The following is a 24242-nucleotide window of genomic DNA, read 5'->3' on the forward strand; positions in this document are numbered from 1 at the left end:
TAAAATATTTCCTATACCCTTGGGGAAACAGCAAGGAAGCATATTTAATAAACACTGCTCATAAAATCATTAAAGTAGTATCATAAATGTGACCCTCAATTGTTTAGACCTTTTTCAAGAATAAACAAGCTGAACGAATAATCTGCGCAAAAATAAAACATATTGGCATCTCTGCACTTTTTAAAATAGCTTACAAATTGCAAAAAATGTTTCAAGTTGTCAAAACCACTTGCATGTGTCAATATTAAGTTTACATAAGTTTTACTACTCCATTCTGAGACTAGCATATCCTTTCTCATCTGAAATAACTGACAAAATGATTGGCTCCCTAGGTCTAACATTTGGTAGCAGACCCTTTGTAAAAGGATAACTGGAATCAGTACTTCCTTTAGCCATGAGTGAGCTTCTCTGCTGACAGTAGGATTCTTCTTTTGCAGTCTTCCACCTGTAGATGCAGATCTCTCCACAAGTGCTCAATGGGATTCAGATCTAGATTCATTGTTGGCCACTTCAGAACAGTCCAATGTGTTTAACATGGCTTTAACCATTCCTGGGTGCCTTTTCAAGTGTGGTTCAGGTTGTTGCCCTGCTGGAAGACCTATGATTTGTGAAGGAGACCTGGCTTTCCAACACTGGCTTCAATAGTGTGCCCCAAATGCCTTGGTAATCACATGATACAATGTACAAATGTAAGGTTCCTTTTACCACAGTAAGACTTACTAGCGTTATATCTTTTTACTACACAAGAGCCATGAGTATCCTGTAAATGATATGCTTCTAAACTGTGCTTTGTGAGGTCACCAGTTATAAACTGTGCTTAGTGATGTAATTTCTGGAACATGTGTATTATAATAAAATAACCGCTGTTGCAAAACATGTTTTACAAAACACTTGGCCTTCAGCGTTGTGTCTTTTTATCTTCATGGAACTTTTCTGTGACTTATAATAACCTTATATCTTATATCTTACAGCAGGGTGTACATTATTCACTATATTATAAACATGTACATATAATCTATAATATTTAAATGATTTTTAGTGTCGGCAAAGTTTATTTTGCTAGACAAAAACAGAAAATTTTTTCTTAGGTTGACAGGTCCCCTTTAACTGACCAATAACAAGTGGAAAAACAAAAACCAAATAATAGCCATTCATTAGGTTAATAGAATTGGTTAAGTTTTAGTTAGAGAGTTCTCTGAAACAAGCTTGGAGCGAGGTCACATAAAAGAACCACTGACAACATGAGCATAAGAGAGGCAGTTTTTATCCTGTTTCTCCAGAGAACATTCTTCTATAAAGACTTTGGCTTTGTGGATGTGTTTTTGCAATCTCCAGGCTTTATTTCCAGTTATTCATCTAATGCCGACATATTCCACGTTGCTTTCCCGGAATCTTCCCTGCCTCAGCAGAGCATGCAATCTATGGTCTCTAACACATAGTCACATGGGTCAATTTCATTGGCTGCCAGTTAGCCTGCCTACATATTTGTCTACATGCTGGAGTGTGAGAGTTCCCAACTAAGAACATGCACACTCATAGCGGATAATGACCTATTTAGAATCAAACTCAAGAGCATTGCAAGGCAGCAGTAGTAACCACAGAACCACCCCGCCTACCCTTTCATTGAGTTGATCAAATTTTCCCAAGTATTCCCTGTTTACCAATTTGTTAACTTTCCCCAAATTTTATGATATCTACCTTGATTTTGTGCACAGACTACTTGGGTAAACTCATTTTACTAGAGGTTGGTTAAGAAAATAATCCTAAAAAACAATGTGGCCACACAATGGGACCCTGAAAAACCTGGCATAGTAAAGCAGAAGCTTTTGTTTAGATACAGCCTCGGCAGTTACATGAACTATGACCTCCCATACCATGCCAAACCTATTGAGTGAGTTTTTCAACAGTAACTGAATGTTCAGATTGAATGCCCAAATAACAAGAGAGAAGAGGAAAAGACCTACAGATGAAGACTAGCTTTAATTTGCAAGAAATGGTTAAGTTACCTGTAAATGTTGCTTGTGATTTGTAAACTATAAAGGCAAGATTCTAAATGGCCAAATGGCTTTCAGTTTGTCCACTTCATAGTATTTTTTTTTTATATTTAACAACTACTAATTTCTAAAGAGCTAAGTATGGTATGTGCTGCTACTACATGGTGCGCATTTTCACATGATAATGCAGATAATAAGTTTTACCAGTGGAAAGTTCTTATGATTACATTACAAAAATTATTTTCAGGTGATTTGTTGCCCATAGAATGTGCAGATTTCTTGTTGGCAACAAATCTCCCCATGTGCCAGCGGCCCTAAAGCATATCAAAACAGCTCAAAGCATTAGAAGAAAAAAACAAGTAAGCCTTTGTTTGGCTAAGCTTACACTTACTGCTCTGGGTGACAATACAGGTAAAAAGCATATTAGCTGTAGGAGACAAGATCTCTACATTTATTTGGAAAGACAACTACTAGCCCACAAAAACTGTAAAAATAGAACAGCTATGGAGCACTGTAAAGCCTATGACAGACAGGATGTTTTGTTACCTATGCTTAATCATCTTCAGCATGGGTGATAAAATATCAAATGTTGCCCTCCTACCGGGATTAAGCTAATAAATTCACCAAGTGTTGAAGATCCATGCCTTTATCCAGTCTAATGAATACCATAAGGATGGTGATCTTAGCCATTTTATTTAAACCCTTATGGCAACACATTTAAAAAAGACTTACCATACACAGCAATATGAATCACATGGGATATATACACACTTTAAAGCTATCATGGCACTGCTGTGTGATTTGGTAGCACTGTCTTGGATAATTGAATTTATATCACAATTCAATATTCTTCTATGATCACAAGAGACAAGTAATTTAAGTTGGGGCTAAGCATAATGTACCATTATGGTCTTTTTACATATACTTTTACGGTCTTAATATTTTATTCTATATGTGTGATTAATAATTTTTAGGATGTATATAGATTTCGGATGAATTGTGTTTAATGAACTGTATACATATGGTCAGTAATTACAGTCATATGTCCCGCACTCAACAAATCCGTTTTTACAGCTAGAGGGAGATGGTGCAACAGAATAATACAAAATAATCAACTCATAATATAACCTGTTAATAGCAATTTTATTATATCACAGATGCAAATGATGAGCCTAAATAAATGTGCGATGATTTATCCCTAAATTTACAATGGCAATGGGAATACATACACTATATAGATAACACATTTTCTCTGTTGCAATCAATTTTATACTATATAGAACAAAACTCTATTGATAAATAAGTTCTGCGCACAGTACTGGCTCTCAACTGAACGTCACAGAACTTTGTTATGCAAAATATAGCTTCTCTTTTTGAAACATGGCGTTTGAAACATCTCTAGGCATGCATTAACAGAGACAGGGTGTTAGGGTACAATGCACAGCTGTTCCTGCTTTAAATGAAACCAACAGCTTAAGCCCACAAACAGTGACTCATAGGTGAGATACTCCATAATACTCTAAGCCAATTATACAGCACAGAGGAGATATAAGATCGGTTCTCCAGCAGTACAGTATAGGAAAAAACAGCAGCAGACAGAACAGACTTTTTATTTCCAATAAAGCCCACTCTACTAGAAAGGCTAACCGCTTTTATGGTTTTGAGCTTGACAGCTTCACCTTCCAATACAGTGGCCCTGAATAGTAAATGTGTAAGGCATCTGTAATCCCCTACAACATTAGAAGGGTTACTCAATGATCAGAAGATGTACTACCTAGTGCCAAATATACGCTTCATGGCCCATTCTGAAGGCCCCTCCATTCGCCATAGATAAGTTAATGCATTCAAGTGCTTAAAGGAGTTTCTAAAATGGAAATTAACGGTCTGTCTACTTGGCATTTCCAAAAGGCACAATCTATGGAGAAAAAATATAATTTGAGTAAGAAAGTCAAAAGGCATAACAAAAACAAAAAAGATACAAACATTTATGTTAATGGAAAGAAAGGATTAGGTCAAACATGAAGCGGGTTCTCTGTCTAAAGAACAAGACCCTCGTATATTGGACCATCGCCCTCTGGTGAGTCTTTCCGCAGGCGTAAATGTTCAAGTGTGTTCTTAAAATGGGTGCTTATTTGATCAGTTTCCTCTGTGGCATCCAGATTTGGAAGGTCTTCTCTGATTTTTTGGATGAGTTGGTTCAAAACTTGGACAGTGACCTATAATTAATACAAAGCTTAGTAAAATTGTCTGCATTCAGGTCATAAAGTATATTCACTGTAGTTCTATATACAAACATATAAATATATGCAGCGTTTTAAAAAAAATAATCCAGTTTTAAACAAACTTATGACACTTATAATCACTAAAAAGGAAGGGGGAATAACTGATTTTGAGAAAGCTCATTGTATTACACAGTCATAAGTTGCTTGGATATTAACATACCCATCAATAAATAGATACCCAAAATCGAGCTTTTGCACAGGGCAGTTGCTGTTATAAATAGCCCTTTATGTAATGGATTAATAATTTAATTAATTAAAAAAAAACTAGCAAAAATAACAAAAATGGTTTGTTTCTCTGGACACTAATTAGAATCATGAGATTTAATACGGAGGTGCTACATTAGTTAAATTTAAAAAAATACAACACAAGCTGTCATTTTACATACCCCGTCATTTTCCTTTTCATAAAAGTAAATGTATCTATTCAGAATTTCGATGAAGAGCTGGACTTGGAGAGAGGGATCCATGCATTGGTTAGCGATCTTAAGAGCTTTCTTCAAACACTCCATGACTCGCTTGCCACTATGAATCTAAACAGGCAAATTAATGGACAGGGTGGGTAAATTTTATTTAGTTTATTTTTTAGAATAAAAAATGTAACATATTAAACATAATTTTAGTATTACCCAATGTAGAAATCTTTATTGGATGAGCACGCACCAAGATCTACTTACTTATTTATAAGGGTCTACTAATCCCACCATACTCTTTGGATACTGGTCTACAATTAGTAGGCTAGGAGACCATAATTTCCCATCCAATCATATATCACAACCTGACACATTGCAAAATTTGTTCGGCTACAACTCCCAAAATCTAATCATGGGTGTTTCAAGATCTGTAAGGATGCGGATTTACCTTCTTTGTTAACGCTCATTTATTTGATCACCCCAAAAAGAATCCTCACCTCCTCGCCATTTTTGTCTGTGTTGCGCCCAGACCAGAAGAGGTGAGCGGAGATGCTAACTGCTCTGCACTGGTCAGGCTTCTTCAGTAACTTGGAAGCCGCAAGCGCACTCTGTGTTCTCAGAGGCTCATGGTTCTCCTCACTGAAGCACTTCATCTTCTCAAAAGTTCCAATTATTAACGTGATAGCTGCTAGCTGTGCTTTAGAATCACTGATTTCATCTTCATAAAGGGAGAAAGCCTGCAGAACATGGGAAAGTATAGGCATTAAAATGAAAGTAAAAAAAAAAAATCCAAAAGTATATCATTTAAGATACAAGGTCAAAATGACAAATAACCAATACCGGTAAGTATTCATTTTTGACTGATTTTGTTTTTATCCGTGATAATAAAACCGTATCTTTTTTTTTTTTTTTTAGGTAACTGAGCTATTATAAATCCATGTTTCAATTCATATTAATAGCCAATCAAAAGAGTCTGAGCATTTTGAATTTCAGAGCTTCAGAAGTGCAACTTGCACCTTCTCTGTAAAATTTCTTAAACGGGAAAGTACATAAATACACAAATAAAATCAATCTATTATCTTTACAATTAGCAGCCAAGAAACATCTGTTGCTCTAACTACTGTTTTGTTTCGTACTCCAGCGGATCCTGCTCTTTCAGCAGCCGGGAAACTGCGATATCTTGTTAGCTTGTTCTTATGAAAAGAGATTTCATGCTGCCTTTGGCATGAGCCATGAATAAAACTCAGTAATAAAGAGAAAGTCTTGTGCTATGTAGGAGCAATTTTCTCTCTGCAATGTTCTATAATTGAAAAACAGAATGTCAAGGTCACTGTCAAAGTGACAAAGAGATAAATTGTTAGCGGTTTAGTCCTTACCTGAGACATAAATTCATAGGCCACTGTCTCATGGTTTTCAAATCCAATTTCGCCGGCTGCCAATGCACCCTGGAGGAAAAGTCTAAGGGGCAACTCCGCCAGTTCAGCTTTAATCAATGCACTGATTGTCTGATGTGCAAAGGAGAAGATCTTTTGACATTTTTTCTCCCATTTGTCATCCTGAGTTATACAAAAAAAAAACCAAAACAAAACATTTACATTTATAAACAAGCAATTTCCCTATTCCCCTATCTTATTATAACTTGTATAATGTTTAATTCAGCTAACAACTAGGTTAAAACATTGACATTGAATATTTTAAATATAAACAGTCAGTTATGAAAATATACATTAAAAAAATATATCATTGACCACATAGATTTCAACTGGGGAGAAACCTTTTTAACAGGTCATCACACAGAACTGTGCTAAACCACAGTGGTGTACTAAGTCTAAACAGAAATGTATACAGTATAACAAATTTAAAGGTACCCACTCTGGTCTATACTTGTCAAATACACACAATATGCTTCCTTGCTATCTGTGTTGCAACTATAAATGCTGATAGTAGTTCTGCTACTGTCAGAGAAATGCTGCTATGAATGATTTGGGATTGTGGGTTTGCATGGGAATATGGGGGAGATTAGCTATCAGTTCCTAGAACACTACAGTTGAAGAGTGGACAAAGTCAGCAAATAAATGCCAGTTTAAAAAAATGGCAGCCTCCCTTAATACACTTATCCATGGATGGCATGCTGCTTTAACACCAACACAAATGGCACATGTATAAGAACAGCAGAGACACTCATGATGCACTAAGCGAAAATAGTCTTTTGTTTATAGAAATACAGTAAAACGCAAAAATTGCTTGGGGGCCCTATCCTAGATTACAAAGCAAGCCAGTCAGAGTCATTAAAAATATAAAAGTAACCTACCACTTTGGCATTTTCCTTGTATCGGAATGCAAGCTTATAGGCAGCAAAAACTAATGGCGGCAACGTGAAACGTATTCGCTGATTCCCACCCGCTCCAAAGTGTTTCCGAGCTGTGTTTAAAATCTGAGAATAAAAGCAGATAATACAATTAAAACTTTATTTCACCAAAATGATAACTAAGTAATAGAAAAACATTCTGAACAAGACTTGCCCATAAAGGATGAAAGATCCCTATAGGTTACCCCCATTTCTAAGCTAGCACACCAGATAGCTGGAATTATGCAAAAAAAGACATAGTTTAACTAGCAAACAGGGAACTGAATCAGTAAGTTTAACAAATCTTTTACAACTGTTGCTCTCCCTACTGGAGGTGATAGTACATATATAGAACTGTGAGCATTCTAAAAGGTGATTACCTACATTTTGGTTTTATCCCTGCTTCAAAACAGGCAAACACAAAGGTAGAAAAAAAGCAGCCATATTAGTGAATGCGTCTGTACACGCTGACATTTCTAGATATTTTTCATTGGTAATTTAAATTTTGCAGTAAAAGAGGCAGGACTTGCAGTAATTTTCTAAAGATGTCATCCTGATGGAAGATGAAATAATGCATACCCTATCTATACCTAGCTATTTTCTGCTATTTTCAGTTTCTCTTGCCCCATTACTGTCAAACTACTACCCATCTGCCTCAGCATGTCCCTCGTGCTGGCTGGTATGATGCGGTGACATGAAGTGCTGGGGCCGAGGACCACGCTGAGGCAGAGAGGTAGTAGCCAGGGGTGAGGACGCAGCGGAGCTGGGGGCATAGTTTGAGGACTAACTATAATCTGGCCCCCAACAGCCTGAGAGACCGTGAACTGGCCCCCTGTTTAAAAAGTTTGAGGACCCCTGCCCTAAAGCTAACCACACATTTTTAATATTGATACTGCAGAGAGCCTACTGACCTAAAACATTTGGTTATCATTAGGCATAACCAGACCAAGACCAGACTGAGCTTTATTTTATCACCTCTGTAGTTTTCTTTGCCAAACCACAAACCATTATGCTCATAAATTAGTAACCTGTAATAAATAAACACATTTAAAACTATCCATAAATCCTGGGTGTGCATGTTCTAGAAATAAAAGTGAATAAACCTTACCTAGCCTACAGGCACTGTGTGATAAAGTGCAATATGGAAGGGGCCTAGCTTGGTCAGGGCTTCCTGCTTATAGTTTGTGCCATGTGCTGCCTCTGTCCATGTAAGGATGGAGAGCACTGCAGTTCTATTAAAGGACCATTTTAAAATAAACACTGGAACGGTCACCTAAGCAACTTACTTAGCATTCGTTCAGTGATGGTAAATAAATAAGGAGAGCATCACAATCCACCACTAGAAAAAAAACCCTCTTCTAAAGATGGAAGATATTTTTAATGAAATATAAAAAATTGGTTTTGGAGTTGAGCTTTTCTAGCTGATTGAAATGCCATTTCTGCAGTTAACTTTATTCAAATGCTATCACAGATGAGTTGGCTAATGGAGAGCATCCGTGCACACCAATTTTGTACAGGAAGAGAGGATTTTGACAGAAAAAATATAGTGTCTTCTTATTTATCTAATGGATACACTCAGCAGCAGAAATACAACTATTCTTTCAAGACAACAAAAGCCTGTGATAACGATAGGTTACTTTAATGCATGTGCTGCTTCTCAGAAACTGCAGCCTAACAGCAAATAGTAAACAACCCCCTAATCTATCCCCAAATTCCACTGGCTCAGACATCCAGATCCTGTATTTTTCTCCTATCTTTACAATTACTCTAAACAAGCCCCAGAATAACATACCTTAGTCCCTGCAGTCTGGTTTCTGATTGAGAAGTTGAATCAGGCAGTTATGTATGGGAACAGAAAAAAAGCTGCTGCTGCACACTGGCTCCTGCTTCTCTGTGCATTCCCAGAAAGCTTCTTCTCAGCCAGGCATGCAAAGAAGGCTCTCCTCTTTGACTACCCTGTAGTCAAAGGGACAAGGAGAGCTGAACAGGTAGAGGGTGGGGTTTCACACTGTACCAGGAAGTAGAGGAAAGGAACTGGAGATCTCAACTCATAAATCAGAAACCAGATCAGACTGAATGCAGGGACTAAGGTATATTATTCTGTGGGTTTGTTTAGAGTAATTTTAAAGATAGAAAAAAAAGGTTCCTTCTTTAAGGATCTTTTTCCTATCTAATGCTCAAACTAAATTACACACTAATCAATATGTTGCAGGTCTAACAATGTCAGAATGTATAGTAAAACTGGCCTTTCCTCTACTCAGTTATCATTTACTAAATGTGGTCTGAGGTACAGGAGAATATGCCTCCCCCTCCTTTTTGGTCTTGATCCTTGGCACTTATATAAATCACCTGCATTCTGTGTATTTACTGCACCTGTATTTGGTATCTGCTCTTATCTTCCCTACAATACAAATACAATGCAAGAATGCCCTGCACACCCTGATGATGCTATTCAGGTAACATTTAATATGTTGATATTCTGCCAGTGTCTGCATTCTGCCTCTTTCCACCGTTCAGGCTATCAGCAAGTATTTAGCGAGGTCTGACTGCCAAGCCTTAACAGACAACGCTGGACCCAAGAGATATTATGATAGCTTAAATAATTAAAATTTAAAATAGTCAGTAATGGCTGAATATCAGATCGACAGACATGCCAAATGAGATATCAAATCTCCTTACAAATGCTGAAGCAGCTTGAATGGAGAAACAGATCACAAGCAAAGGATCAGAATTTTTTTTTTTAACTGGCTTTTGGCACATGCATGAAAAATAATAAATACAAGGAATAAATACCTTCATTACTTATAAAACCAGCAGAACAGGGTAAACTATCATGAACATGACTTGAAGATGTTAATAAATAAAAGCAATCATGTTCAATATAAAAACAAATGCAAAGTCAGCCCCTGGGGCCTGAGTGATTCAAATGTGGACTACTTTGATTTATGTGAATTTTCAAATTGATTGAAGACAATTGTCTTTTAAAAGACACAACAGAGGGGTCAGTTTACTATGAGGTAAATGGAATAAGAAAACACAGCTGAGTGATAGCAGAGACTAAGGAGAACCAACAGGAGAATAGTGATTAACATTCTTGTAACATGTTGGGGGCTCACCCTAGAATTAATTCTAAACCACTAGGTTCCCTAACTTTGTGTCAAGCAAATATGATGAATGTGGGTTTTTTGCACAGATAGGAATGTTGGACAAAAATCAAGACACACAAAATGTAATGGGCATTCAAATAACTCTCTCTTTCCAAGCATATACTTGCAAGGCAACAGCGGTGGACATGACAGCCAAATCAATCTCCTCCAGTACAGGTGACAAAACAAACAAAAATATCTTTCCATTGGTGTCTCATCTTTTGGGCACAACGAGAGAAAGTGTGACACCAGAGAACATTTATTCATGTACCATAGGATAAGAATGACCATAATAGCTAGGAGCGACTACACATTTATATTCAGTGTTGCCTATTCTACACTGCTTGTCTCTTTATCAGCATCTCTGGTCTTTCTAATGTTAAGTTTTTGTGAAGGAAGCAGAAACGATTTCATTTGCAAATAGCACAGAATGACTGCTTGATTTCCCTGAAGTTTAAAGGAAACATATTGGATAAATGGGAAAAACGCTAATTTTGTAGGCAATTATGAATAATCTACGGTGCTGGTTTCCCTTTGTGCTAAAAATTAATCCTCTCAGTAAAAATGGCCCCTTTATTGGAGCTCTCTATAGATCGTATCACTTCTCTGTCCAGTGTGAAATGAACAGTGGGCGTGTCCTAACGGTCCCTGCCAGAAGCACAGTAGGAGGGGGATAGCCAATCAGAGCGCTGTACTCAAACAAACAAAGACAGGCTTCAGTTCCCTATCAGGTCAGCCTAGCTGCTGATTGGTTCCTATCCTACAGTGCATTGTACGGAGGGCCACCGGCTCCCCAGCTCATCCAGAGAATTCAGCCAGCAGGAAGTGGAACAGATGGGCAGAACTAGTGGGGTTTTTGTGGAATTTCTCAATAAATCAGTCAGAAACACAACTTTTTAAAGAAACAGTAACACCAAAAAATGAAAGTGTATAAAAGTAATTACAATATAATGTACTGTTGCCCTGTATTCCTACAACTGGTGTGTTTGCCTCAGAAAGCCTATAGTTTATATAAATAAGCCGCTGTGTAGCCATGGGGGCAGCCATTCAAGCTGGAAAAAAGGAGAAAAGGCACAGGTTACATAGCAGATAACTAGTAGATAAGCCCCATATAATGGGGGTTTATCTGTTATCTGCTAAGTAACCTGTGCCTTTTCTCCTTTTTTCCAGCTTGAATGGCTGCCCCCATGGCTACACAGCAGCTTACTTATATAAACTATAGTAGTCTTTCTGAGGCAAACACACCAGTTGTAGGAATGCAGGGCAACAGTACATTATATTGTTATTACTTTTATACACTTTCATTTTTTGGTGTTACTGTTCCTTTAAAGCACAATCCTTCTATATCTAGAGGAGTATAATTCACTGGTACATTCATCATTTTTATAGGATATGTCTCCTTTAAGTCAGTCAGCAGTGTCCAAGCAGCTGCATAACATTAGAATAATGTTCTCTACTGTCAAAGTTGGTTTTATGGAAAGGTGGTAGATGGTAAAGATTAGAAAAGGTAGCACAGGGAGACAGAAGAAATTCTCTGTATAAATACAGACCAAATGCATTCCCAGAGTATTCTGAAACAGAAACACTGTACACTATATTTATATGGATCTGTCTAATATAAAGAGCTGAAATAGTGATAATGTCCATTCGATTTAAAGCTTCACATTAATTGCTGGCTCAGACAGAGCATAGAAATGGCCAACACCTTTGTGTCATGACTTATTACATGGATGGAAACTCCTTGTTACGGCATAAACCAAAAAATAGCCCATCACCCAAAACTGTTCATGTAAAATTACCCTAACAACCAGCTAAGTTTAAACATTCACCAAGAAATAATATCGCAAATCCTAGCAAATACACAAATACCGTATATACTCGAGTATAAGCAGAGTTTTTCAGCACCAAAAATGTGCTGAAAAAGTCACCCTCGGCTTATACTTGAGAATATGGGTTTGAAGATGTCATTCGTTGCGCACGCATTCTTATCATTACTTAGTATAGCTTCCTTAGCCTTCCCAAACTTGCCTGACAGTTAAAAAAAAAAACTTAGCAGTAGCTGCTGCATTTCCCACCCTAGGCTTATACTCGAGTCAATAAGTTTTTCCACTTTTCTTAGGTAAAATTAGGTACCTCGGCTTATATTCGGATCGGCTTATACTCGAATATATACGGCAAATAAAAAAGCTCATCAAAAGGTTTTACACCCTTTGTTTCCTCAGAAATATGTTCAAAGTGAAAGCAGCTTTACAGCTGCTTTCCAACAACTAATAAATGGCTTCAAAATACATGAATGTCTGTTATTACATTTGCTAACAAATAGAGTTGATCTTCAGAGTGAGACTCCAACTGTGCACAGTGAGCCCTGTGAGCTTACAAACACTGCAGAAACATCTTTCAGATAATTTGCCTCTGTGGCACATACAGAACAGTGCAGAGATAATTCTGCCAACTGCTTAGACACAATGAAATTCTCGACCTTTTAATTGTGGTTACCTTGTTCCAAGCAATGTAACTTTTTTTTATAGTACAGCCATCTAATTATAGGAAAACTAAGGTTCCCCAGTATAGTTAAAACAGGCTTGTTTTAAGGTTACGATAATTGGTTTCACCGTAATGAAATTTCTACCTAGCTTTTCAAGCAATAGATATTACAATGGGATACATCAGTAACTAACAGACTTCTTATTTTGGGTCCCTTCCCATATTACATAGCTTACTGTAAACAATGTAAAGGTATATGACCACCTACATTAGCTTATTGGCCTGTCATATTAAGTATCTTGAGCATGATTTATTAGTAAGAGACTATGTATGTGCATTGGAAAAATAAAAAGACTAGGAATAAATTACTATATAAGCCAATTGGATGAGTGATGAAATGTTTTCAAGAAAAGTTTTTTTAAGCTAGCCATGTTACAATTCTTTTACAAGATCTTTTAGTTATCATAGGACCAAGCTTATTCCAAAACAATCGGTTAAAAGTACGATTTGCCCATCAAAGAAAAATATTGTCTGACATTTCTGTCTCACCTAAATCACTAACAAAACACACAGAACTTTATTTCTAGGTTAATTATGAGAAAAACATAAAAGAATCAACATATCAATTGCTTTTTCTTTGCTGAGCAGCAGCAAACAGGGCATTTGGCACAAAGGCTCAGCAATTTGAAACATACATGCCAAACTACAATTTGGAGGGGCAGAAGCTTAACCCGCCCCTGCTGCAGCCATCCGCACCTCTGCTAGCACTGGACACACAACGTTTCCAGTGGCTATAGAGAAAGCAGACCACATGGTCCAGGGAGCCAGAGATCCTGAAGGGTGGGGGCTGGGAGGCTGCATAATAATTAGCCATAATTTTGTAATAGTGCAAACATTTTTAAAATTATCAAAATGTTTGTCTAGAGTTATATTTATATTTTCATTATTATTTCATGATTGTTCCCCTTTGAATGACGATGTGCAGATATTAAGGAATAATAAAGGCCTTTTCAGTCAGACAAAAATCAGATCTGACTAATTGGGGTAATTGACAGAAAAAAAGGGTAATTGACAGAAATTGCCTGTTACTAATGCTGAGTAGAGTATGCACTTAACCCATCCAGCTCTGACAATCAAACCATGGGTGAAGCAGGTAACTTGTGAAATTTCTTAGTGTATATTGTCCCGCAATCATCTGTCCCATTAAATATCTTCTGGTACTCTGGGTACCACTATTCTAGCTTGTGGTACAGTAAGTTATCACAGGAGTCACCTTAATCAACAATAATTATGTTTTATGTGTTAACGTAACTGCTCTTGTTCACCACAAAACTATAATAGCATGGTGGTTGAGGATCTAAAAAGAAAAATGTCCTATTTAGTCAGGTAATTACTTATCCCAGTAGGATTTTATAGCAGACAAGCCGTGTACAGCTCTCACTAGCATTAGTCTCACAAATGTCTGCACTAGTTAAACTGAAAGCAGTATTGACACAAATTTGTGGGGGGAAAGGTTATATATTCCCTGACACGGGCCAATGATTTACTTAAAACAGACACCGACTGTTAATAGTGTAATTTATTTCAACTCTATTGCAGAATTTTTAGCATTTCATACCAAGTACTGTTGGTCAGGATCATCTGATCGTAACAGGTGAATAAATCTGCCTACAAGACCCTGTTCATCTGCAAAGTCCTCTGGATCTGGTTCTTCTGCAGGCTGATCAGGCTGATCCTGTATAAGCGTTGAAACCAAGTTCATGATAGCATCCACCTAAACATAAAATATAAATTGGTGAGTAATTATTGCTGAAGTGCATTGTAATGCTCACCGTGTATTAGCCATACTTTCCAGTGCGCATATATTGGCTAAACTTGAAAACCAATTAAATGAAAACCTATTTATATAAACTGCATCCCCTTCACAAGCCCCCAACCTAATCTCACAAATATTGCCATGTTTGGCATTATCATTTAAAAAAGGTGAAGTAGCACAATCTGTTGATGTCCTGCTTGATGTCCTGGCCCCAACTCATTATAGGGAACAGGACATCAAGGGGTCTTTAAAATATTTATTGAAGCAAAAATGTATACTGAAGTTAATTGTAATTAAATTATCCCTGAAATGTATAAATCATTGGGCTGATTTTTAAGAGGACTGTTACAAATAGTAAGCAAAATCAGAAACTATGAAAGGGTTTTGTATGGGCTCTACTATAAATGTACTCATACCCTTAACTTAGTAAAAGCATGTGCATTGCTAAGTATTACTAAACAGAATGCACAGCTAATGCTAAGAAATTATCATTTTTAACAAGAGAGCCCAAAAGTTGGACTTAGGGGCATATGTATTATAGTGTGTAAGCTGGCATAACTTGTGATGTTGGCTTACACACTATAATAAATAAGCCCCTCAGTGTATGAGCCAGACACATATTCACATAAAATAGTACACGCAGATCCTTACCTGCTCTTGGGAGCCAATCTCTGTATTGTATTCCAGTGCATTGCTAAGAACATAGCAACTCATGCTCTTTCTAGACTCATAGTCAAAATATTCAAAGAGAGGATGGAAATGCTTCAGCTTCAACACAGTCAGGATATTGTTGTAGGTATCAACAGGTATTTTTAAAAGTCTGGTAAGTTCCTTGGAAACAGCGCTGCTTGTGGCAATGCTGTAGACACAAAAACATAAGGTCAGGTTTTACATACGCTGAAGTACATAGTTACATACATGAAAAAAGACCAGAGCCCATCAAGTTTAACCCATCCAAGTGAACCCAGCACACAAACCTATACTGAGATATCTATACACTCACGTACATAAACTATATATACACTAACATCAAAACTGTTGATTTTAGTATCAAAATTGGATACTATGCTTGTTCAAAAACTTATCCAGGACCCTCTTAAAGACAACAGAATCTGCTATTACAACATCACTAGGAAGTGCATTCCACAACCTCACTGCCCTTACCGTGAAAAACCACTTATGCTGCTTCAAATGGAAGCTCAGTTCCTCTAATCTAAAGGGATGGCCTCTGGTGCGTTGATTGTTTTTATGGGGGAAAAAAAAAAGAACACCCCTTATCTGCCTATAATCCCCTCTAATGTACTTGCACAGAGTAATCATGTCCCCTCGCAAGCACATTTTTTCCAGAGAAAACCTGTAGCCTACAGTCTAACCATGCAGCAACACTTTGGGGCAAATATATTAAAGCGCGTAAAAAGATTGACGCCGTTTTTACGGCGTTAAACGTGGCGTAAACCTAAACTTACGCCATTAATTCCGCCGTTCTTCAACCGCGTCTTTTCCCGCCGTTATTCGCCATCGCGGAAAATAGCACGGCGATCTTATTCATTTATGCGTGTACGCTTGCGGCGTAAGCAAATTTTACGCCGTAATCGTCACAGCCTATTCATTTCAATGGGCGTAATTATCACATTTTATATAAATTAAATGGATAACCCCGTTTTTAACCAACCAATGAAAACAATTTGAGGAAACTTTAATAAATAACGCAGTTTTTAACCAACCTATAAATAAAAACAATAGCTTGAAGAAATAGAACACGCATGCGCTAAATTACATTCACGCTTTCGCGGTCATCGCCGTAAGAAAGAACACCATATACACGGTGGTTTTACGCAACTCAGAAATAGCCGCCAGTAAGTATGTTGAATTTTACGCCGCGAAACACCGCGAGCGACGGCGTAATTTTCTGTGTGCCCCTAACTGTATTTCTTGCAAAATTGCAAGAAACACAATTCTAAAATCTGTTATCAATGAACACCCCATTTAAGAAATAAAAAATGTTCACTTCAATAAACCTTAAATTAGGAAGGTTTTGTTCATTTCATTTGTATTATATATATTTTTTAGCCGTCATTCCCCTAAAAAAATCTATGTTGGTTGCAGCAACCACAAATACAAAAGGAATACCGTATCCAAACAACCTGCTACCAACACATTAGCTAATTAAGGCAAAATAAAAACATGAGCAATACCAACTAGGGTGGATTCATCTCTTAAAACTAGAAAAAATAAATGTTGCATACATGCACAAACATATGCTTTCAGTACAGTACAAAGGAGCAGCAGCAATTACTAGCAGCATAGAGTTTACTGATGTTCATTAGTCTAGGAGCAAGCAAGATCTTCAAAGTCAAAGAAAACTTGCCTATCTGAATTGACTTTCCTTTGATTAAGTGCTCTCTTCAGTAGTTCAATCAAACAGCCAGAGGTTTTCTTTTTACAACCCACATAAACCATAAAATATTCATACTCTAGAGAACGATTGAGAGTTCAGACCTTCTTGACAGTTGCACCAAACACATGCTGGGAAATGTCTTTCTCTTTGACTACTCTTATTTGTAAAACGATTTTGCTGTGGTTTAGCCAGCCCTGTACAAAACGCTAAAAAATATGCTCATAAAATTGTAACCAATGCCTATTTAGTGAATAGAAGTGAAAAAGTGCATTTCAAGTCTGTGGTATTTCAGAATAAAATGAAAAATGTCATCTTTATTCTTAAAATGTTTTTATTAAGAGTATTGAACCAAAATTTTTTATCGATTCCACAATTAAGTAATTTGTGTAATTTTATGTAGAAAAACCTTAATCTTTCATTTGTCGGTGTAAGCCAAACTACAGAAGAGAATCACTCAAAAAAAAAAACTATTGCTTGTTAAAACACAGTTACCTAAGCAACAAGTTCAGAAAGCAGCATTTGTCTGTGTTTAGATCTTGTATGCTTTTAAATAATTAAAAGACAATTATGGGGCATATACGATACTGATCAGAAAAAAAAAAAGAAGAAAATTAATGTTATAAAATGTAAATGCACGCAATATCTGACAAACATCTATAATTTAATTTTGAATAAACAGCAACAATATTTTGTACACAGTATTGTTTACGTCAAAGCCACGCGCATTCGGAAAGAGTGAGTGCTTCTAAATACGTACCATCTAAATACAGCACATTATAAAAACAAACACACGCAAGTACAGAGAAGCACCAAAGACCAACTAATATATATGTCCATAAAAGCTGCTGTCTATCAGTTTCAGGCTATGGCTTCCTAAGTTTAGGTCATAAAGTATGTCAGACCACACAGCTTGTTGTGCTCATGCCATCCCTTTCTCCTATTTCAAAAATAGAACAGAACATATTGTACTTTGCGTCAGTGCATTAGAACAAAGTCCATGCTTTAAAGACATATAATAAAATTAGTCATAAAAGGCAAATGAATTATGTTCAGTCTTCTTTCCTTGGGTAGGATGCCTACACACTCATACAACTATAGTACAAGTATAGGACCCGTTATCCAGAATGCTCGGGATCAAGGGTATTCCGGATTAGGGTTCTTTCCATAATTTGGATCACCATACCTTAACTCTGCTAAAAAATCAATAAAACATTAATTAAACCCAATAGGATTGTTTTGCATCCAATAAGGAGTATTTATATCTTAGTTGCGATCAAGTACAAGGTACTGTTTTATTATTACAGAGAAAAAGGAAATCAGTTTTAAAATTCTGAATTATTTGATTAAAATGGAGTCTATGGGAGACGGGCTTTCCATAATTCGGAGCTTTCTGGATAATGGGTTTCCAGATAATTTTCCCCTTACAAAGGTGATCAAGAAAAAGGACTGTTTTTCTTGCCTGCAAATTCTAAGTAAGGCCAAAAGTAATAGCTTAAATTTCTGTCTTAACAGCCTTGGCAAAATAAACATATGTCTTTATTCCCAATTCAAAAGTCTGAAACACTGTGGCTATATCAGCTAAACAATGATTAGTGCTAGTTACCACTGCCACTCTGATATTCTATGAAGTGTAACCAAACTGATGGGTTCTACTTTACTTGCTAATACAGGTCTTGAAGTTCCTGTATGGCATACTTACTGCTCGAGGTTGAGTTTGTTAAAGATTTCCACAGTTGTTTCAAGGACCTTATCGACATAATCAACTCGGTCTGGATAGCATTTCATGGCAAGATTAATGAGGGACACTTGTAAGGAAACCACATCTTCTGAAGGCATGTCCTGCCGGGACTGCAGTGTAAAGTGGTGAAGAAATCAGATTTGGTTATTTCATGTGAAAATGCACACTCAAATTATACAAATCTTTTATATGTGGTTTTAATATTTATTGCTGCCCAAAAACACAGCATGCCCCCATTAAATGTAACTTCATTAGTGCAACGCCTACCTGTATTACTGTGGCCACCTGCTGAGAGAAAATATCAAACAGCTTGATATCTGCTGGTATTCCAGGCCCATCTTCCCGATGTGCAAACAGAGCTAGCCTGCGAAATAAATAGGAAAAACTAAGATATTTATACTGTCTTGCCAATTTGCCCTCAGACAAGAAAATAACAAAAGTCACCAAGCATGGTTTAACCCGTTTCCCTGCCAGCAGCATAGAATATATGGCAGTGACAAGAAACACACATTTCTGATTTCCAATCATATGAAAGGAAAAAAACATGTTGCCCAGAGCATTTGTGGTCACTGTCAGGACCCAACTTGCTGAACAGAAAAGCAATACAAAAGTCCCATCTAGTCTATAAAGAAAGAGATGCCACAGCACCAGCATTTGCACCTCTATTCCCATTAAATTTAAAGCACAAAATCTATACTATAATCAGCAAATTAGTCGAGGTAACCTAAAACAGCCTGTGACTCATTCTGTTTTGTTATGCAGTCTTCTTGCTATCAACTAAATGTCTTCTGCACAGAGCATACTGCTGCTTATTAATCCCTCCCTCTATTTATCAGAGGAGGTAGTTAAGCTGTGTCAGATAGAAAGGAAAGACTTAATTCTCGTTATCAATCACAAACCTAACATTTACCTCTTACAACACAGAAAGCAAGACTAGAGATTTATAGTTTACTGGGCAATGTCAATTAAGTCTGTATTAAATAGCCTGCTGTGTATTTCCTGATTGAAGGAGAGAAAACAGAAATGATTTTGTGGTGCCCAAGGCTATGTTAGCAGCTCTAGAACAGTGACATGAACCTTAATTTTCTTCACCGCACAATGGTTTGTTTGAGGCTTTAAATAAATAATGTAAACCCCCTTTCAGTACTTGGAGCAGTACATATTGTGTGCTCTCATATTTCTCACAATAACACTGACCACTGCTGTCCTCCACCGGAGACTAGCATTTCGCCAATATAGCACTTTTCATTCACTTAGGGCTCTGGCACACGGGGAGATTAGTCGCCCGTGACAAATCTCCCTGTTTCGGGCGACTAATCTCCCCGAGTTGCCATCAGTTGGCATCCCACCGGCGAAAATGTAAGTTGCCGGTGGGATGGCACGTGCGGCAGCGCAATTTCGGCAAATCACCGAATGCCTCGCGAGGCAACTTCGATGATTTGCCGAAATCGCCTGCGCAGCGTGTACCATCCCACCGGCGAACTTACATGTTCGCCGGTGGGATGGTAGTTCGGGGAGATTAGTCGCCCGCAACTAATCTCCCAGTGTGCCAGAGCCCTTACAAGAAGTGGTAATGGCCATTTATCCACCCATGTTTGCTGCCATTCCGGCAGATAAATGGAGACCATGTATCAGAGTCCTTAGATTTGTGGTTCTGCATCAATGACGTAAACACCTTAGTAGAGAACAACATTGTATTTGTGGGTCTGGATAAGGGATATGAATTCTCCTTTCAGTAATGTTTTGTGGCCAAAAACAAGGGACGCAAACTCACTTGCTATATAAATGCATGTTTAATTCCTGCTCCTGATTTTTGCCTGTAGTCAATATTTTACATTTTTTTATTATATTTTATAGTTAATTCATTTGGCTTTTATGAATCTTTTTTTTTAAATGACATACTATTTAGACATTTGCCTCCCTGGGCAGAGCATTTTGCAGGTACAAATATGAAACTATAAAATGAAACTAGGTGATTATGCCCTTGAATAAAAGTGCCAGGTACAGTACAAAAACTCTTACCTGTCAATTAAAGCAATAATGATATTCTTCACATTCACATTTTGGTGGAGCTCAGCACAAGCTCTAAGGAAAGGGTTTAGGGTCTGAAGGTGAAATTCATCTGGAAAAACCTGTGCAAAGGAATTATTTATGAATAACTAATATTTATGCAAGGACATTCTAATGACAACCCTTTAAAAAGAAGAAGCTTTCCATAATGACTTTAAAAAGCTCAGAATGCACTTTTTACTTATAAACGAGTAAATCACAACACATCATTTATTATAAACCTTCCATGACAATTTTGCCCCTTTTGGTTGCAGGACTAGAACTCCCACCATATAATTTTTATATTTGCATTTTAAATAAGAACTTGAGATGGTTTTTGGTTCTGTCTCTTCTTAAAGACTCATATAGACATGTATACAAACATTCTCAATATTTTAATTATAATGTGAGGTAAATGCATGTATGCACTTTGTATTTCTGTCCAGCAGTAAGGATATTTAATATACACAGTTAAAACTCAAATTTAAAGTACCCTGATTTTAAGTTTTCCCACATTCTAGAATTTTTTTTTGTGGTCCCACAAATTTATAATGAATTTCAACGGGTGCTTTTTTTCTGATTTTACATCAAAATGTTGTGCTAATATTCTTTGAGTACTTGAAGAATAAGTCCCTGATTTCTCATTTTCCTGTATATATATTCTTCTGTAACACAAGATATACAGAATAATATGCAGATTTATTATCTATTTCAGTATTATACTGATCACTGTAATTTATATTGGATTGCTACTGTGCAGACTGTATTTGTGGTTTTGTTCACTGCTCTTAAATTGCCCTGAATTGTGTAGTATATTGCTGATTTGAGTGTGTCCTGAAATTGTATAATTCAGTCTCACTGTATAATTGTATACTGTATAGTTGAGATTACAATAAACCTGACTTGAAAACCCCAAAGCATAATGGATCCACCTTAAGCATGTCTAGGTGCTGTTTTGAATATCTCAGGCACTGATATTTATGATAAGGTCAGGCTACCTCCTGATGACTCTAACATGCAGCTTACATTTGTGCAAGCAATGCTGCACCATGGAATGGTGCAAAACTCCTGTGTCAGCCACACTTTCCTGCAGCTCCTTTGCAGTAACAGAAGGCTTTACCTTTTCTTTTTCTTATGGAAGTCTTTTGGATGCTGCAATTGTTTTATTAAAAGAGGAACTTTGTATGTGGTTTGCAATTATTTGATTCCTGCTCTTATTTAGGAATGCTGTTCATGGCTCTAGATATCATTTACTCATATTTTACAATCTTCCAGAAACCATAAGATGCAGAATTCCAAGTCAGTGTAGAAAAGTTGAAGCACCAGACAGAATGGAAATTCTGAAATTGGTTTCTAGAAGCATAATCATTTTTGGCAACTACTACAAGTTTCTTTAGTGAAAATGCACTGGTACAGCATAGACTTATCCTAAAAATACAGAGCACTAATCAAATCTCAACAGCTCCTTTGTAGAAAGACAAATTCCCTTCCAAAAAATGCCTAAAAAGTACATTATGTTACATTACCTGAATTATGCACTCCATGAGGTATTCTTGCGCGAGAGCATCTCTGCAGTTTACAACTTGTTCTAATATTCCAGGCAACACAATCTAAAAAAATAAGCAGAAAAGCCCTGAGTTATATAGATACTCTGAATAGACTGAATCACTGTAATACTTATCTTGAGACAATCCTTTTGTTAAAAGGACATGAAAAAAACTCTAATTCAGTGGGGGGTGCAAAATGGTTAATTCACACCCAGTGAGTTAATTGTAATAACCCTTTTCACGTAAAAATGCACCTGTATGGGGAAAATGAATAGAATAATGTGCCAATTTCCTTATTCCCATCCCTTGCTTGGGCATATTTGGATTTGATGCTACAGTGCATATGTGCAATTTAGGAAAGTAAAATGTTCGGTTTTTTTCCCTGTGCCTCTGCCAGAAGAACTACCCTGAGATTATACCATCCTCCAGTTAATCTAGCTAAACTTGTCATTTAAGCAGACAAATGCTGACATTTTTGTACAATGCTGTGTGCTATTATCAGAGAATATTTACAATAAAATAAACCCCACCTGTAAAACAGACTACCCTCCCTCCATCACCACACTATTTAACACCTTAATTTTAGAATAAGATACAAGACTGAGTACATTTTGGGGCTTTTCACACAGGTACTTGCACTACCACATGCTCCTTAGAACCTTGTGGGCCGCGCACTCATTCAGCCTGATCAAATTAATTGCATGCATGTGTGCACAGGAACCTTGGAACTAGTACCAGTCTTAAGCTGCCAGTATTTCCAGGGTTCCATCTACACATGGCACACACTGAAAGTACACAGAGCCTTGGACAATTTGGCAAAGCAGACACAAATCTACATCCCTACAGGCGAATCGAATACATGTTTCAAAATACCCTTTATAGCAAGCCCCAGATTCTGGGGAAAATGCTACATTGTGGGTAAAAGCTAACCGCTCTGAAATGGCTTTCCACCAGCAACAGTAGGAGTTGCCGGTGGAAAGCTCTCTGCATCATCACTTCCGTATTAAGAAGTTGTGCAAAGTTTTGTGATGCAAAGGGCTTTCCAATGGTGACAAAGCCATTTAGGAGGGGTGCTCTATCGTGGGCAACTGAACTGCTCCGTGGGTTCTTAGCCTTAAGGTGCCAAGTTTCTGAATTCAGGAACAGTGCAATATTCCCATTACATTCCCAAGGAGCATCACTAGTTTTACAATTTTTATCATTACTGGCAAGAAAGCTTGTGACTTTGTGCAGAATGAAAACCACATAAGCATCCCAATCTCTAAGACTGACGGCCCACAGAGCAAGTTAACAACTAGCAATAGACCTCTGCTACCGTGGGCAACTAACTTTCCACTGGCAGCAACAGGAGTCGCTGATGGAAAGGCCTATGCATCGCCTTTGCGAAGTCACACAAAGTTAGCTGCATGAGGCAACTTTGTGCGACTTTGGAAAGCCCAGGGGTTGCGAAGGCCTTTCCCCTGGCAACAGGGGAAAGGAATATCGGACCGGTTAGTCGGCCACGGTAACAGAAATCTATTGCCTCCGACTAACTCATTCCATGGACCATCAGCCTGAAGGGATACTTTGCCAGCTAACTATGGGTTTTCAAAGCAACTGGTTTTCATGGTGCAAATACAAATAAATGTTTAACGATCAAAACATTTAATGAATGTAAATTGTAAAGTTGCTTACAATCTACTTATTCCAAAGATAATAATAAACCACACCTGTTTGTATCTCTCCACGTTGACACCTTCCAGTTGGCTTAGTCTGACTAAGTTTGTTCCCACCAAGATTCGAAGCTCCTGTCTCTCGCGCTCCCTTTTCTCTTTGTCTCGACTGTGACCCTGGTGCTGCATTCGCACCCACAGCTTGTTCATTTCCGCAAAGTTCAGTAACACAAAATCCATTGAGTCACTTATGTCTCCTGTCACTTCCTCACTGTAAAGTTGTAAAAGCTATTTAATTACTGCAAGCATATTAGACTTATAAAAGACAAAAGATAAATGATTTCAAAAATAAAGTCCAAGCAAACAGCAATTATAAATA

General features: G+C 37.3%; 1 protein-coding gene across 2 annotated transcripts in view; it reads right to left on the reverse strand.

Moving 5' to 3' along the window:
- Positions 1-3118: 3118 nt before the first annotated feature.
- Positions 3119-24242, reverse strand: part of vps35 (VPS35 retromer complex component) — a 46290-nt gene continuing 25166 nt past the window's right edge. Inside the window, exons 6-17 of one of the 2 annotated variants that reach the window (XM_012961188.3) lie at positions 23921-24134; positions 22191-22274; positions 20638-20747; positions 18883-18979; positions 18577-18725; positions 15131-15338; positions 14282-14437; positions 6998-7120; positions 6063-6242; positions 5184-5423; positions 4663-4806; positions 3119-4210 (exon numbers count right to left, since the gene is read on the reverse strand). In XM_012961188.3, the coding sequence (XP_012816642.1) occupies positions 4031-4210; positions 4663-4806; positions 5184-5423; positions 6063-6242; positions 6998-7120; positions 14282-14437; positions 15131-15338; positions 18577-18725; positions 18883-18979; positions 20638-20747; positions 22191-22274; positions 23921-24134 (1885 nt within the window). In that variant the 3' untranslated portion in view covers positions 3119-4030. Of the gene's footprint in view, positions 4211-4662; positions 4807-5183; positions 5424-6062; positions 6243-6997; positions 7121-14229; positions 14438-15130; positions 15339-18576; positions 18726-18882; positions 18980-20637; positions 20748-22190; positions 22275-23920; positions 24135-24242 lie in introns of those variants that run through there. The other variant, NM_001017226.2, reaches the window with a different exon arrangement.

Source organism: Xenopus tropicalis, chromosome 4 (assembly GCF_000004195.4).
Source record: "Xenopus tropicalis strain Nigerian chromosome 4, UCB_Xtro_10.0, whole genome shotgun sequence".
Lineage (NCBI taxonomy): Eukaryota > Metazoa > Chordata > Amphibia > Anura > Pipidae > Xenopus > Xenopus tropicalis.